At 48.2% G+C, this 17440-nt stretch overlaps 1 protein-coding gene across 3 annotated transcripts in view; it reads right to left on the reverse strand.

The window, feature by feature from the left end:
• Window positions 1–441: 441 nt before the first annotated feature.
• Window positions 442–17440, reverse strand: part of EFCAB8 (EF-hand calcium binding domain 8) — a 62081-nt gene continuing 45082 nt past the window's right edge. For 2 of the 3 annotated variants that reach the window (XM_081196020.1, XM_081196021.1), the window contains exons 20-28: window positions 16960–17064; window positions 15755–15892; window positions 14192–14413; window positions 11358–11522; window positions 10339–10507; window positions 10005–10137; window positions 8234–8432; window positions 3869–3967; window positions 442–844 (exon numbers count right to left, since the gene is read on the reverse strand). In XM_081196020.1, coding sequence (XP_081052146.1) covers window positions 632–844; window positions 3869–3967; window positions 8234–8432; window positions 10005–10137; window positions 10339–10507; window positions 11358–11522; window positions 14192–14413; window positions 15755–15892; window positions 16960–17064 — 1443 coding nt within the window. In that variant the 3' untranslated portion in view covers window positions 442–631. Of the gene's footprint in view, window positions 845–3868; window positions 3968–8233; window positions 8433–10004; window positions 10138–10338; window positions 10508–11326; window positions 11523–14191; window positions 14414–15754; window positions 15893–16959; window positions 17065–17440 lie in introns of those variants that run through there. The other variant, XR_014008581.1, reaches the window with a different exon arrangement.

Here is a 17440-nt window from a genome sequence, read left to right on the forward strand (position 1 = left end):
ACAACTACCAGACTTTTAGAAGACATCTGAAGGCAGCCCTGTTTAGGGAAGCTTTTAATGTTTAATAGACTGTTGTGGTTTAATATTCTGTTGGAAGCCGCCCAGAGTGGCTGGGGAAACCCAGCTAGATGGGCGGGGTTTAAATAATAGATTATTATTATTATTATTATTATTATTATTATTATTATTATGGCGGACATTTTGACAGCTTGGGGTCGTTTTGACAGCTTAGGGTAAGCTTGGAAGTCACAGGCGGGCGGTGCGCCAATGTCACCCCCCTCAGCAAAGATACCCGGGGCAATCTGCCCCCACCGCACCCCCCTGCCTGGAACATGCTCCACAGCCTTCTATATCGAAGCGTATCATCTGTTTGTCACCAGACCCCTCCATTGCAGAAAGCTCCCCACCACATACCTAACAGGGAAAAGAACAAGCCATAAATTTCCAACAATTTGTTTATTTCGAAGTGTCGGACACATCCAATGCTAGCTTCTAGGAGGATCTGGAAATCGGGGGGAGCCGAAGACGGACGAGGGCCTCGAATCACTCCTGGCCCCGCCAAGCCAACAGCGGCCCTTGGGACAAGAAAGCCGTTGCCTCACGCCTCGGAGCGCTCGCCGCAACTGGCAGCTCATTCCTTGGGCTCCATAACTCGCTTGCGCAACAGGAAGCTCTTGAGGGTGGGCTTGACGACGCCTTTGAGGGTTGCCCAGCGCTTGGCTCTCCGGGTTGCCCGGTGATCTATCGCGGCCTGGGTCTGCAGGGACTCGGTCACCAGGTCCGGGGTGTACGCCTGGAACATGGGCTGGAGGTCTGTGTACTGGATGCAGCGATAGATGCGGGGCTGCAGAGAGAGGAGGACTCAGTCAGGGAGCCCAAGAGGACCACGCGGATCTCCAACCCTGTTTTACCCCAAATGTGTGTTTTCTCCCCTTCTTTTTATTTAATTCTTTGTTTTTAAAAATTCAATCGGTTTATCATTGCACAAGCCAAAGGTCACAACGATTTCATTGCAATTTTGCAGTACAGAAACCTACAAACCTAGAATTAGGACCCTCGTACCTATGGGGCTGCCTCTCCTGGTACGTCCCACGGAGGACCTTACGGTCTTCAAATAAAAACATCTTGGAGATCCTGGGCCACAGGGAGGTTAGGCTGGCCTCAACCAGACCAGGGCCTTTTCGGCCCAATCTGGTGAAACGCTCTTTCACAAGAGACTAGGGCCCTGCGGGACTTGACATATTTCCTGCAAGACAGAGCTGTTCCACCAGGCCTTTGGCCAAGGCACAGCCTGACCCCCTCCTTTGGTAATCCTCACAGAACTCTAGCCCAACGATTGCCATTAATTTGCTTCTGAATTGATTTTAGAATGAATTGATTTTAGAATGTATTTCAATTAATTGACTGTGTTTTTATGTAAACTGTGCTATTTTTACTGTTGTTAGCCGCTCTGAGCCTGGCTTTGGCTGGGGAGGGTGGGATATAAATTTTTTAAAAAATATTATTATTTATTAATATAATTACACACACACACACATATACATTATATATATATATATATATATATATATATATATATATATATATATATGCTTTCGTAGATTTTCACGGGTACAGGAATGTAGGTTTTGGTGTCTTCGGGTGTCTTCCCGTGTAAGAGTTGGGGTGTCTAGGCGACGTTTCGACGAGGTCTCACTCGTCATCTTCAGGCTGGTGCTTTCGGCTTCTTGTTACTAGAACAGAGCCCTGTTCTAGTAACAAGAAGCCGAAAGCACCAGCCTGAAGATGACGAGTGAGACCTCGTCGAAACGTCGCCTAGACACCCCAACTCTTACACGGGAAGACACCCGAAGACACCAAAACCTACATATATATATATATATATATGCATTATATAATTACATCAGTAATATGAGGGAATGGAAGCAGTGTTGCCAACAACAAGTTCAAACCTAGCTCAGCTTCAGATTAAACCTCAGAATTTCGAAAGCCACTTATGGCAAAGCAGGGTGGTTCATAATGAAGTATACGGTTTCCAGATGCTGTAAGACAGTAACAGGCGATGACACGGACCACAACTGCAAACCATGAGGGAGATGTACTCATAAATTTGTGTTCCACTACTGGGGGAAGTAACGTAGGTGATAGCGCGCGTGTCCCATGACTAGTCAGGCAAAATTGCTGCGTCTGCAGTGGAGAGGGCGTTTTGTGTTCTTGAACTGAGCAAAACGCAATCTGTAACTGTTGTGTGACAGCATTTTAGATCGTGATTCAGAAGAAAACATCCAAGCAGAAAATGTATCTACGATTGGCATAAAAAGTTTGAAAAACGCAATCTGTAACTGTTGTGTGACAGCATTTTAGATCGCGATTCAGAAGAAAACATCCAAGCAGAAAATGTATCTACGATTGGCATAAAAAGTTTGAAACTACGGGCTGTTTGTGCAAACTTAGAAGTCCTGGACGACCACGTGTATTGGAAGAAGTCATCAATAGTGTTTGCGCTACCATTCAATGAAGCCCAGGAAAATCAACATGTAGGGTGAGTCACATTTGGGCAGAAATGGATTACTGATTCGATGTGTGTCGTGTGACAAAGGCTGCAGACATAGAACATCTCTGACTGTTTCTAAAAAAAAAAAAAAACTTTAAACATTCCCCTACAATTCTGTTACAGGTAACATAAGATATATTACATTCTTCTTCTTTTTATAGTGCGTTGAAACTGTATACTTCATTAAGAATCACACTGTATTATCCAACTCTCCCATTCCTCATCTCTTTCTTTCTTTCTTTCTTTCTTTCTTTCTTTCTTTCTTTCTTTCTTTCTTTCTTTCTTTCTTTCTCTCTCTTTTTGCTGCCAGTGCACAAACAGCCACTTTATGTGTCAAAAAATTATTAGAGTCACTCAAAGCGAACTGAACCTTTTCTGCAGAGTTACCCATTTCCGTCAATCAGCATATCAATTTGCAATCACAGTTCACTGACTTTCAGGTGGAATGCAGATACCCCCAGCAAAGAATGAGAAGCCAGAGGGATAAGAGAAGCTCCCTCCTTGTTGCTGTATTTGAATAATCCATATTATCCATTTTAGCCTCGCCCCAGAGCCACCCGCCCATGTCTGGCCAAACGTTCTGACGCAGCGATGTTCCAGACATTGGGGAAACAAGTGGTAAAGCAGGAAATTCCTAGGCAGTAACTAACTCAGACCCTCCAAGTGTCCCTATTTTCCAGACAATCCTGGATTTAGAGAAGCCGTCCCGGTTTCCGATTTGATCCCGGAATGTCCCGCTCTTCTTTGTTGTTGTTGTTTAGTTGTGTCCGCCTCTTCGTGACCCCCTGGACCAGAGCATGCCAGGCACTCCTGTCTTCCACTGCCTCCCACAGTTTGGTCAAACTCATGCTGGTAGCTTCGAGAACACTGTCCCACCATCTCGTCCTCTGTCGTCCCCTTCTCCTTGTGCCCTCCATCTTTCCCAACATCAGGGTCTTTTCCAGGGAGTCTTCTCTTCTCATGAGGTGGCCAAAGTCTTGGAGCCTCAGCTTCAGGATCTGTCCTTCCAGTGAGCACTCAGGGCTGATTTCCTTCGGAATGGAGAGGTTTGATTTTCTTGCAGTCCATGGGACTCTCAAGAGTCTCCTCCAGCACCAGAATTCAAAAGCATCCATTCTTCGGCCATCAGCCTTCTTGATGGTCCAGCTCTCACTTCTGTACATCACTACTGGGAAAACCATGGCTTGAACCATACGACTTTTTCTTTAGGATGTCGCTATTTTCATTGGAGACATGTTAGAGGGCATGGGGTTATTTGAGCTCCCACCACCCCTTCACCCCGCCGACTCTCATCTTCTCCTGAAGCTCACTTACCTGGTCCTTGTGGGCTACGTAGGCCTTCATTTCCGGGAGCTGCTTCAAGACGGGGCGTGGAAACTTCTGCTTGTAGGCACTGCCCAGGATGTCGCTCTTCTGCGCTCACCGAGGGATTTAAGCCAGAGAAGTCGCTTAGCTGGGCCCTCCTCCCTTCCCCTGCCTCTGGCTCCCCTCCCCTGAGCTACCCAATGGTCCCACCTGCCTTTCCCATCCCTGCCCTGCATGCCCTGGAGCCATAGAACCGCAGAGTTGGAAGGGAACCCCAAAGGCCATCCAGCCCAACCCCGGCAATGGAGGAGCGACAACTAAAGCATCCCTGACAGGTGACCATCCAACCTCTGCTTTAAAAACGCCGACAAAGGAGAGCCCACCACCTTCCACCTTCCGAACTGATTTTGGAATGAATTGATTTTAGAATGAATTTCAATTAACTGATTGCAATTTTATGTAAACTGTGTTACTTTTATTGTTGTTAGCCGCTCTGAGCCAGGCTTCGGCTGGGGAGGGCAGGATATAAATAAAATTTTATTTTTATTTTTATATTATTATTATTATTATTATTATTATTATTATTCCAAGCGAGTCCGTTCCACGTCAGAAAGCTCTTCCTAATGCTTGGGCTGGAATCTCCTTTCTGTGAGATAGCCAGCGTCCGATAACCAACGTGCTTAAGTCCAATTACTGCATGAAGGGGTTAACCCCATAGAGCAGCAGTTCTCAAAGGGTGTGACGTGCCACCCTGGCGTGGCAGCAGAGGATGGCAAGTGTGGCAGGAAGATTCAAGGATAATCAAAGAAACATTTAAACATTTCAGTATGGGATAGAATCAATATATATTTTTATTTGTAATATATATATACAGTGGTGCCCCGCAAGACGAAATTAATTCGTTCCGCAAGTTTTGTCGTCTAGCGAATTTTTCGTCTTGCGAATCACGAAATCCCATAGGAATGCATTGAAAATCAATTAATGCGTTCCTATGGTCAAAAAAAGTCCAAACAAAGCCAAATTTGGTACAACAACAGTTTATTAACTGCTCTTTAAAGTCACACATACTGTAAAGAGCAGTTCAAAAATTGAAGGGAAAATAAATTAACTTTATAAACAAAACATGTCTTTGTTTTTAGACAAAGGAAACAAAGTCGCGAGACGTTTTCGTCTTGCGAAACAAGCCCATAGGGAAATTCGTCTTGCGAGGCAAATCAAAAACGGAAAAACCTTTCATCTAGCGAGTTTTTTGTCTTGCGAGGCATTCGTCTTGCGAGGTACCACTGTATGTATATATATATATATATATATGCAGGTTTTGGTGTCTTCGGGTGTCTTCCCGTGTAAGAGTTGGGGTGTCTAGGCGACGTTTCGACGAGGTCTCACTCGTCATCTTCAGGCTGGTGCTTTCGGCTTCTTGTTACTAGAACAGAGCAGGGTCTCAGTGTTTGAGTTCCTATAAATACTATTGAGGGGGTGTGGTGTATAGCCTCCAACGTTCTGGGCAGAGAGGAAGTTCCCAGGTTAATGTGCCTTTTCTTCTTTTGTTCATTAATTACTTGAGGGATATCTTGAGTGATTACTTGAGTGATATTCTGAGTACCACTTAGGAGGGTCATTAGGTGTGGATTAGTTGCTAAAGCTTTCGTGTCTTGACCTCCTGAGCTTGTGAAGAGTTTTTCTGAGAAGATGGCTGTACTGCACTTAGTTGTGCTCTGGCTTGGCTTCGTGTATAGGGGCGAGCTGTGGTTTTGTGCCCTGTGCCAGCCAGATCTGTGTAGGGATTGCAGGGGGGTGCAGCATCCGGAGGTGCCACTATGGTTTGGCTACTGGATGGTGTCTGTAATTTATCTGTGGAGAGGGTCTGGGTTTGGGTCTGGTGTGGTTGATTGGAGATGGCGTTCTGTGTGCCTCTGGTTCTGGTGTCGCTTTTTGTGGGGAGGGCTAATTTCCAGATGTCTGGCAGGCGGGACGTGTCGTCACGCTTGTTCATGTTGTGAGGGTGTTTCTCTATCTCGATGGCTTCCATGATTATTCTCTTGTGGTGATGTTCCATGTTAAAGAGCAATTTGGAATCTGCAAAATTAATTTCGTGTCCTGTTTCTTTCATGTGTTGGTAAAGAGAGGAAGTTTTTTCTTCTTTTTTGACGGCATTCTTGTGTTCTGCGATACGTGCATTTATTCGTCTGTTTGTTTGTCCAATGTACGTGGCTGGGCAGACTTTGCAGGGTATTTCATAGACCCCTTGGTTTTCTAACTGGATTTTATCTTTTGGGTTTCTGAGGATATTGGCTATTTTTTGGTTGGTGCAAAAGGCTGTTTTGATATTGTGTTTATGGAGGATTTTGCTAATTTTATCTGTAGTGCCCTTGATATAAGGAAGGAGGGCCATGCCATTGTTTTCTTCTGTGTCTTGGTTTTTGGGGGGTGTTTCTTTTTGGATTAGCTTCGTAACCCTGTTTTGCTGGTATCCGTTGGCGATTAACACATTTGAGAGATTCTGTAACTCAGTTGTCAAGTGGTCTTTGTCAGCCAGGCGTTTGGTTCTGGAGATGAGAGTCTTGGCTACGGAGTTTATTTGTGCAGGGTGGTGGTGTGACCAAGACACAATATCAAAACAGCCTTTTGCACCAACCAAAAAATAGCCAATATCCTCAGAAACCCAAAAGATAAAATCCAGTTAGAAAACCAAGGGGTCTATGAAATACCCTGCAAAGTCTGCCCAGCCACGTACATTGGACAAACAAACAGACGAATAAATGCACGTATCGCAGAACACAAGAATGCCGTCAAAAAAGAAGAAAAAACTTCCTCTCTTTACCAACACATGAAAGAAACAGGACACGAAATTAATTTTGCAGATTCCAAATTGCTCTTTAACATGGAACATCACCACAAGAGAATAATCATGGAAGCCATCGAGATAGAGAAACACCCTCACAACATGAACAAGCGTGACGACACGTCCCGCCTGCCAGACATCTGGAAATTAGCCCTCCCCACAAAAACCGACACCAGAACCAGAGGCACACAGAACGCCATCTCCAATCAACCACACCAGACCCAAACCCAGACCCTCTCCACAGATAAATTACAGACACCATCCAGTAGCCAAACCATAGTGGCACCTCCGGATGCTGCACCCCCCTGCAATCCCTACACAGATCTGGCTGGCACAGGGCACAAAACCACAGCTCGCCCCTATACACGAAGCCAAGCCAGAGCACAACTAAGTGCAGTACAGCTATCTTCTCAGAAAAACTCTTCACAAGGTCAAGAGGTCAAGACACGAAAGCTTTAGCAACTAATCCACACCTAATGACCCTCCTAAGTGGTACTCAGAATATCACTCAAGAAATCACTCAAGATATCCCTCAAGTAATTAATGAACAAAAGAAGAAAAGGCACACTAACCTGGGAACTTCCTCTCTGCCCAGAACGTTGGAGGCTATACACCACACCCCCTCAACAGTATTTATAGGAACTCAAACACTGAGACCCTGCTCTGTTCTAGTAACAAGAAGCCGAAAGCACCAGCCTGAAGATGACGAGTGAGACCTCGTCGAAACGTCGCCTAGACACCCCAACTCTTACACGGGAAGACACCCGAAGACACCAAAACCTGCATTCCTGTACCCGTGAAAATCTACGAAAGCATATATATATATATATATATATATATATATATATATATGAATAATACATATATATATATATATATATATATATATATATATATATGAATAATATATATATATATATATGAATATGATAACTTTCTGACCACAAGAACCATTTGACAGCGCAACAGATTCCCTCAGAGGGTGGTGGGCTTTATTCGAAGGTTTTAAACAAAGATTTAAACAAACCTGCCATGGATGCTGTAGTTGTGAATCCTGCACTGCAAGGGGTTGGTCTAGATGACCCCCAGGGGACCCTTCCAACTCTTCAATTCTATGCCACATCAAGGCCTTCATCTGGAAGCCCCGTCCAGCTCCGTAAGTTGTAAATTTCAATGGGTGGATGGCATCGAGTGACGTTCTAGCGCTCATTGGCTGGGTGTAGCCAGGGGGGCAGCTGCCGCCCCCATCAAGTAAATAAATATAAAAACTTAACTAAAAGTGGAAGTAATCAGAATATTTGAAATTAAAATGCTCAGGCCACTCGGATGCTATTGTGGCGCCTTCTAGCGATGCCACTGACAACCCGACTGAGAGATAGGCGTGGATTACGCCAACTGACCCATCGCGTCGCAGGCAGCTCGGTTCTGGAACAGGACAAACAGGTACCCTGCCCTCTCCCATGTGCTCTGGTCACTTTTTAGACAGCAGATGACCCACCCCACCCCGCCAAGAAGCAAGAGATCTTCCTCACCAGCTTCCCAAACTCTTCCCACTGCTGATAAGAGGCCTCAATTTGCTCGTCTGTGATCTGGATGATTCGCGTCTCTTTATGCATCATTTCCTGCATCTTGCTGGCAGCGTCGTGGGACGACTTGACGTGCAGGAAATCCATCAGCATGGACTGCTGCCTCCTCTGCTGGCTGAGCGTCTGCACGATGTTGCGGGTGCTCCTGCAAGCAGAAACGGGGCGGGGGAGGGGAGAAATAATGACCCTGGTGCATGCAAACAAGCACCTCCTCCATGCGCCTCTGTGAGAGGTCCCTCGGTGGCAGCACCAGAACAGGGCTTTTTTTGTGGTGGCTTCTCACTTGTGGGATGCTCTGACACCTTTGTTACCTGTCTTTAGGCACCAGGGGAAAACATTCCTCTTCAACCAGGCCTTTAACTATTAATCCCAGACCCTCCAAGTGTCCCTATTTTCCAGAACCCATCCTGCTTTCTGATTTGTGTGGGATGTGATGCATTGGTACAGTCAAATGCAACATTCCCTGCATGTGACCTGGGAGATGGGCATGGGCTGGGCTGACTCCATAAAAGAGCCAGGTCACACAGCTGTTTTAGTCTAGTTTAGTCTTACAGTTTTGTCTTCTTGAAGTTGTCTTGTTCTCTCTCTTGCTGCCATGCTGCTCTCCTGCAGCCATTTTTTATTCTACTAATGTAATTTTGCTGTCTGCTGGCTCTCAGCCAGCAGCACATGAGTTCAGTATCCCTACTGTATGAGATGAACTCACACTGTAACTACCAAGTAAAGCCTGCCTTTCAGGAATCAAATGGTGAACTGAAATGTGAGTAAACTTCTTGTTACAGTGGATCCTCGGGTTACATTTAGGTAATGTAACTTTCGGTTTGTACCTCTTAAAAATGGGGTGCGGGTGGCGCTGTGGGTTAAACCACAGAGCCTAGGGCTTGCTGATCAGAAGGTCGGCGGTTCGAATCCCCGTGACGGGGTGAGCTCCCATTGCTCGGTCCCTGCTCCTGCCAACCTAGCAATTCGAAAGCACGTCCAAGTGCAAGTAGATAAATAGGTACGGCTCCGGCGGAAAGGGAAACAGTGTTTCCGTGCACTGCTCTGGTTCGCCAGAAGTGGATTAGTCATGCTGGCCACATGACCCGGAAGCTGTATGCCGGCTCCCTCGGCCAGTAAAGCGAGATGAGCGCTGCAACCCCAGAGTTGTCCACGACTGGACCTAATGTTCAGGGGTCCCCTTTACCTTTACCTCTTAATTGAAAAATCTGCTGCTTGCGGTGATGGTGTGTGGCTTCGGCTGCAGGGCGTGTTAGAGCTTTGAGCAGACTCAAGCCTCTTCATTCCCCAACGCAGCACCGGCAGCCGGGGGGTTGGATTATGGCGAGTTACCAACGCTCCGCTGGACCCCCGGAGCCCCCACTATTCCGTGGGGATTTTTCGGGGGGCGCCTAGCCCTGGCACTCACCCCCAAAGCCATGACACCCTGGACCATGTCCTTCCTTAATAGGACGACACAGAGCTTGCCACCATTTCCCTTGGCAGCGGACCGGATGTCCCAAGATTCCCACAATTTGATCCCGGAATGTCTCGCTTTTCCTTTTTTCATTGGAAAAATGTTGGAGGGGATGCTGTTTCTAGCAGCAACTAGCTGCTGTGTTCTCCATAGTGCTCGGGGGGGCACTATTTTCCGTGCTGCAGATGCAAGATTGCAGCAAAGGGGCCCCTCAGCTGCAGCTGCAGGGCCAAGAAAAGGCGTCCGCCTCTGTTTACTCACTCCCAGTGGGGCTGCCGGCCTTCGTTCAGGACCTTCAGGGTCTGCAGGGAGCCCGTTCGGCGGATGTCCTCAGGCACTTCTGCCGTCATCATGGACTGCAATTCCAGCCTCCACACCGCCTGCCCAAACGTCCCTGTGGGGGAAGCCAGGAGGAGATTTGGGCTTTCTTTCTGCTGCCCAACTGCAGCAGCTCAGGGCGAATGGACTTCTGGCATTGCAGCGGGCTGGACTGGATGACCCTTGGGGTCCCTCCCAATGATTCTGTCGCTCTTCTCCCCTGCCCCGGACCAGCCTCCTGGTCTCCCACGACACCATCCGAGAGAAAATGCCTCACCCACGTGTCTCCCCGAGAGCATCCAGAGCTTGATTGTGCTGTCGTGGCTGGAAGTGAGAATCGCCCTGAATCTCTCCACGTATTTGATGCTGCCCACGTTCTTCAAGTGTCCCCTCCAGGAGCTCAGGCAGACGGGGGGAATCAGAGAGGTGAACCAGCCCTCGTGTTCCTGCCGCAGAAAATTAAAGAGGCCCCTGTTACACCGGATACTGAAGCCCGTCGTCAGGAAGGCGGCAGACCTAAACGGCCTTGGTCCTGTATCCCTGAAGGAGTGTCTCCACCCCCATCGTTCTGCCCGGACACTGAGGTCCAGCTCCGAGGGCCTTCTGGTGGTTCCCTCACTGCGAGAAGCCAAGTTACAGGGAACCAGGCAGAGGGCCTTCTCAGTGGTGGCGCCTGCCCTGTGGAACTCCCGCCCACCAGATGTCAAAGAGAAGAACAACTACCAGACTTTTAGAAGACATCTGAAGGCAGCCCTTTTTAGTGAAGCTTTTAATGTTTGATGTATTACGGTATTTTAATATTTTGTTGGAAGCCACCCAGAGTGGCTGGGGAAGCCCAGCCAGGTGGGTGGGGTATAAATAATAAATTATTATTATATTATTAATAATAATAATATTGAGTGCTGTATTGCTTTTAACACTCAATTGGAAGCCGCCCAGAGTGGCTGGGGAAACTCAGCCAGATGGGCGGGGTATAAATAATAAATTGTTGTTGTTGTTGTTGTTGCTGCTGCTGCTGGGAATGGTTCCTGGTTTGGAAGGAAATCTTGTGGGGTGAGGGAGGACCCTTCTGAGTCTTGTGGGAGATGGGATGAAAGCTACCAAGACTTGCAGACTTTATGTCTGGGATGCATGAGTTAAAGGAGTGTTCTGGGGTCAGATGGCGAAGCAGAATTAACAATAAAATGTAGAAAGGTGTCGTTATTAAATAATCCAACGTGTGCCATGTTGCCCAAACACTTCCTCTCACGCAGTCCCGTTGGTACCTCTCTGGAAAAAGGATGTCACGCTTCTAACCTCTTCGGTTATACCAGAGGAACTGAAGTCCGAGGGAATTCTGCAGTAATCAGGGATTAAGCCGCGAAAAGCGTTCTGGCTCGGCTGCGGAAGATTCTCGTCGCTAATCTCTGACTCAGGGTCGATCTCCCCTCTCGGTGTGCAGTAATTCATGATATCCCAGATCTAGGAAAAAGGGAGGGAATGGTGATCAGAGGAGACTGACTCGGGATCTTTCTGCACTAGGCGTGCCTCCAGCCTTCTTGGTACGTTGCAGGAGAGATTCAAGAAAATGCCAGAACTTTAGGCTTGCACAGCTAAAAGTGGAATAAAAGGTCTCTGTTGCCCTAGTGCAACAAATCCGCTTTTTAAAAAAAGAATAGGACTGTTTGCAGTCTGGAAAGCCACAGGGAAATGTATTGGGAAATGTGCAAAGGACAAGAGGCTAACAGAGAGGTGTGTGAATGCCCTGCAAGAAAACCCAGAGGAATGGTACAAAATAAAAAAGAGCAAATATAATGCAAATAAATAATTGTTTTGAAACTGCATCAGGAGGAAGGGCAGGATACGAAATACAGTCGTACCTCAAAAGTCGAACGGAATCCGTTCCAGAAATCCATTTGACTTCCAAAACGTTCGGAAACCAATGCGCGGCTTCCAATTAGTTTCCAATTGTGCAGGTGCACCAGAAACAATAGCGGAAGCAACACCAGACACTCAGCTTCCCAGAAAAGTTCAAAAACCAGAACACTCACTCACGTTTTTCGATCATTCAGGAGCTGGAACATTCGACTCCCAAGGCTTTTGGGAGCCAAGGTACGACTGTATTTCAAAAAGCAGCTTGCAAATTATGACTGTGCATCATTAAAATGCACAACAATTAACATGCACAATGAAAACAATCCCATTAAAATAGAAATGTCTATGGTGTGCTTTGCTCGCTCCCTGTCTGAAGCGCATCCACGTGACTCAGCAAGCAAATCGTGGCGGCTTTGTGTTTGCCCCTTGGCTCTGCCACCCTTCTGACAACGCAGAACGTCTGGCATTTTCAAAAAGGGCAGAGCGGCTGTGCAATAGCCACAGGCACGGCCACCCTTGGTGCAAGCCACCTTCCTTTCATTTTCCACAGGGGACATTCAGAGGGTGGAGCCATGGCCAGTACCTGAGCAAACATTTCATATCCTGCTAACTGCCTTCACAAGGTTACAGTGGGGGGGGGGGAATAGTTGATCTCCTGCTAAATTTGCCCGTTTGCCCTCTGACGAAGAAATGACCAGTCCATAATTTTAATGGTAGGTTTATTGTAGCTGTGAGAGACAGAATGACAACAGGAAAAACCCCAGAAACCCAGAAGACAAAAGTCAGAGATTGGAGGGCATTATAATGAGTGAAATAAGTATTTGATCCCTTTGCAAAAGATGACTTAGTACTTGGTGGCAAAACCCTTGTTGGCAATTACAGAGGTCAGAAGTTTCTTGTAGGTGACCACCAGGTTTGCACACATCTCAGGAGGTATTTTGTCATTTCTGGTCATTTCTTCGTCAGAGGGCTAACGGGCAAATTTAGCAGGTGAGCAAATACTTTTTCCCCCTTCACTATATATACCTGAGCAGCTGTGTCAAGCACAGAAACCCAGTGGCGTAGCGAGTGGGGAGGGCAGCAGGGGCCGGGGCCCCGGGCACATTTTGAGGAGGGGGCAGGGATGGCTGCCAGCACCCAGAGCATGGAGGAACGAGCTCCATTAGCCCCAACCCCATGAGGCATTGTGGCCAAGGGAGCTCATTTCTCCCTCGGCATGCCAGGTGGGCAAGGCTGGGCTGCCTCTGTGGGCTCCTTCACCCTCTGGGCCCCACCCACTGTGGGTTCATGCAACGCCCCTGCAGGAACCCATAGGGAAGCTGTGGGACTGGAGGCAACAAAAGCACCATGGAGTTTGGGAGCAGAGGAAGGACAAGGAGAATTTGATTCTATTCACATTTAAAGGCAAACCTACTTAATTCACACCATGCAAACTGAAAACACAACCATCCTTTGAGATTCACACTCCTCCGAATTGTCTGAGCTTTCAGTTATCTGTGTAGGAGATGAAGAAAGGGAGGGAGAGCCAGAGAGAGGCATCGCTCCTGCGCGGCGGGAGAGGGAGCAGCCGGAGCGATGCCCCAAATGAGCTGAATTCCGAGCGAGGGACTGAGGGGGGAGGGAAAAAACTTTCACTTTCGTGCGTCCCTCCCGGCGTGACGCTGCGCGCTGACGTCACGGGGCGGGGCTTTAATGGTGGTGTGCCGCGAGATTTTTTTTCAGTAAACAGGTGTGCCGTTGCCCAAAAAAGTTTGGGAAACACTGCCCTAATCCAGTGTTTTCCAACCTTTTTTGGGCAAAGGCACACTTGTTTGATGAAAAAAATCTCGAGGCACACCACCATTACAGCCCCATGACGTCAGCGCGCAGCGTCACGCCGGGAGGGACGCACGAAAGTGTAAGTTTCAATTTTTTTCCCTCCCCCTTGCCGGGGAACCTCCAAGCTTTGGGGGTGGGGGGGAGGAGGCAGCAAAGCGAGGCAGGAAGGAGAGCGCGGCTTGGCTGGGTGAGCTTTGGCAGGGAATGAGAGCCGCGAGGCGGGCGCTGCGGACGGAGGCGCTGCCCGCCGAGCTCGCAGGCAGCCAGGCAGGCAGACGGCGAGAGCCCCGCGCTGGGCGGCCTCTCCTCGCCGCCCCGCCTCTCGCCGCCCGACTCGCCTGCCTCCCTCCAGGCAACATCTCGCGGCACACCAGGCAACATCTCGCGGCACACTAGTGTGCCGCGGAACAGTGGTTGGGAAACACTGCCCTAATCCACAGGGAAGTGGGAGCACTGACCTTCAAGTAACCCAAGGAATCCCCAGTGAAGAGGACTAGGTTCTTGTCATCCGTGCTCATGGAACAGACCACGGTGTCCTGGGCATGTCCGTGGCCTCCTCGGAATTTGCCCAGCATCCCTCCTTTGCCGCCGAACGTCCAAGCGTAGATGTTCCCGTCGGAGCAGCTGGTCAGCAAAATGGCTGTGTGAGAGTCTCGCTCGCGAGCTTTCAGAAAGAGGATCTAGAAAGGCAAAGAAGTGTAAAGCGAGAGACCTTTCAGAATCGCAGTGACTGCGGGGGTTTTCCCAGTGTGATGCTTTGCAGAGGATGTGGTCCAAAACTGCCCACATCCTTGACCACACTGGGTGTGGCCGATGGGAGTGATAGTTCACAGGATCTGGCGGGCACCAGGTGGTTGGTAATTGGTCTCAGGGAGGGGCCCAGTTCTTTGGCTAACACCCTCTTGGAAGCTGCTAGGAAAACTTCTCCAGCTGTGAGTGCACAGGGTTGGACCTTGGAACCCATTGCAACTCTGCGATTCCATGTGACAGTGCCATACAATGGCGGCAGCCAATGAGAACCGTAAGTGTGGAGCTCATTCCTGCACCGTGCGAAATATTCACACCGTTTTGGACACGGCAGGCGTCAATATGGATGACGCCTGAAGCAACGAGAGCAATTGCATCTTAGCATCATTGCCCAGTGCTTCCATCTGCTTCCAGTTTGACAGCTTTATTGCTGCCCTCGTTGTAAACCTTCCCTTCCTTGATCTCGCCATACATCTCAATCTCAAATTTATGTGGCTTTTCGGCAAAAACCATAATAATAATAATAATAATAATTTATTTATACCCCACCCCTCTGGCTGGGCTTCCAACAAAATATTAAAATACCGTAATGCATCAAACATTAAAAGCTTCCCTAAACGGGTCTGCCTTCAGATGTCTTCTAAAAGTCTGGTAGCTGTTTATCTCTTTGACATCTGGTGAGAGGGCATTCCACAGGGCGGGTGCCACCACCAAGAAGGCCCCCTGCCTGGTTTGGATTTGATATCCCGCCTTTCACTCCCTTTAAGGAGTCTCAAAGCGGCTAACATTCTCCTTTCCCTTCCTTCCCACAACAAACACTCTGTGAGGTGAGTGGGGCTGAGAGACTTCAAAGAAGTGTGACCAGCCCAACGTCACCCAGCAGCTGCATGTGGAGGAGCGGAGACGCGAACCCGGTTCCCTAGATTACGAGTCTATCGCTCTTAACCACTACACCACACTACACCGCCAGAAGGCCCTTGGCGCTGGACCTCAGTGTCAGGGTAGAACGATGGGGATGGAGACGCTCCTTCAGGTTACGAACACTCCATTCAGAGTGAAAAGAAGCATTTAGCGGATGAAGGGGCAAGGTGGAAGACTGTGATGCACTCTGGGGAAATGGCAATCCCACGTTGATAGAAAAATTTATTTCCTTGAGTAAAGAAACGAGTGCAGAAATGAGCGCTATTAAAAATTGGAGATTGCGCAGGGCTGCTCTTGGCTGAACCCAGACCCCATGCTACTGGACCCATGGCAGAGGAACCGGCGGCACTAACCTTCTCTACACCAACCCGGCTGGCGATGACTTCTTCCTGCCATGTAGGGGTCTCGGCCTTTGGGGAGCCAGTCTCAGGGGCTGCGTGAGCATGAGAACCAGCGGCAATCTTGTCGCTTCCTTCGGGTTCCCAGGCTACCTGCAAAGTCGAGAGAAACATCATCAGGCTTTTTCTAAGAAGGTCCGCTAGTGCTCTGGCCTGGCTGCTTGTGAAGACATCTCAAATCCGCAGCATGTGCCTCACCAGGCACCATTGGTGCAGATTTTATAGATTCCACCACATACAGGGTTAACCCTGTTGCACCCTGCCGAGATCATAAAAGTGATATTGGGCTGTTATTAATTTTATTAATTTATTTGCATTGCGTTTCTCTCCTTCCTTTGATGTTCTTATGCAGAGGTTGAATGGCCGTCTGTCAGAGACACTTTAGCTGAGATTCCTAAATGACCCGTGGGGGTCCCTTCGAATGCTACAATTCTATGATTCCATGAAATTAGAATTCTTCCATGGAAATCTAGCCATGGGAAGAGCAATTAATCAGCTGAAAATAAAGAAGGCAGACGAGAAGAAGGAATCTTGAGGTTAAAAAAACCCACTACCAGCAAAGCCAAAAAACAGCTGCAGACTCACACACTCGTGCTTAAGATCTTTAAGGACCAATAGTAAATACAGTGGACACTCGGGTTGCGAACGTGATCCATGCGGGATGCATGTTCACAACCCGCAGCGTTCGCAACCTGCATCTGCTCATCTACGCATGCGTGGGTTGCAATTCAGCGCTTCTGCGCAAAGCACGATTTAGCACTACTGCGCATGCGTGACTGCCGAAACCTGGAAGTAACCCGTTCTGGTACTTCTGGGTTTCGGCAGTCCACAACCCGAAAAAATGCAACATGAAGCGGCTGTAACCCGAGGTATGACTGTATACAAGAAGCCAGAGGTGGAGAAGACAATTGGAGGTTGCACAATGCACATAGGTCTGGCTCCAGGCCAAGATAGGAAACGCACTGAGAAGGGAAGGGTGTCTAAGAGAGAAAGACCTGCCTGGGTTCCCTGTCTTCAGGCACAAGCCGGCAGCATAATGCACCATGCCATGTGCTCGCCAACACTTTGCACATTAGCTGAGCAGAGAAAAGCAGGGCTGCCCACTCCACTTGCCCCCCACATCAGCCCCAAGGAGGTTCCCCCCCCCAAAAAAAAACTACCTGGGTCTTCATGATGTGGCTTCCGGGAACGGACGTAGCTGGGCGCATGATGCGGTTTCCGGGCATGGCTGAAGCCGGGCGCCTCTGGGGAATAGGAGATGTCACCTGGTGCGACAAAAGAAGAATGGCAGACGAAATTAATGGACTACGCAGAATTAGGTAAAATGACAGGAAGGATTCGAAACCTGTGGGACCGGAGATTCACAGAAGATTGAAAGAAATTTACAAATTATTTGAAGAGCAACTGTAATCAACAAATTACGCTAGTAGGACTACAAGAAGGAGGAATATATGAAATATTGCAAAGACGAGAAAGAAGAAAGATATTAGTTATGAGATTGAAATGTAATAGTGAAAGCAAGAAATGTAAATTAAGTGGAAAGATTGGAAAATTTTCAGATGTGATTGATGGAAGTCAAAAAAATTGTACAGTGGTACCTTGGGATGCGAACGGGATCCGTTCCGGAGCTCCGTCCGCATC

Source organism: Podarcis bocagei, assembly GCF_964188305.1.
Source record: "Podarcis bocagei genome assembly, chromosome: 5".
Classification (NCBI taxonomy): Eukaryota; Metazoa; Chordata; class Lepidosauria; order Squamata; family Lacertidae; genus Podarcis; species Podarcis bocagei.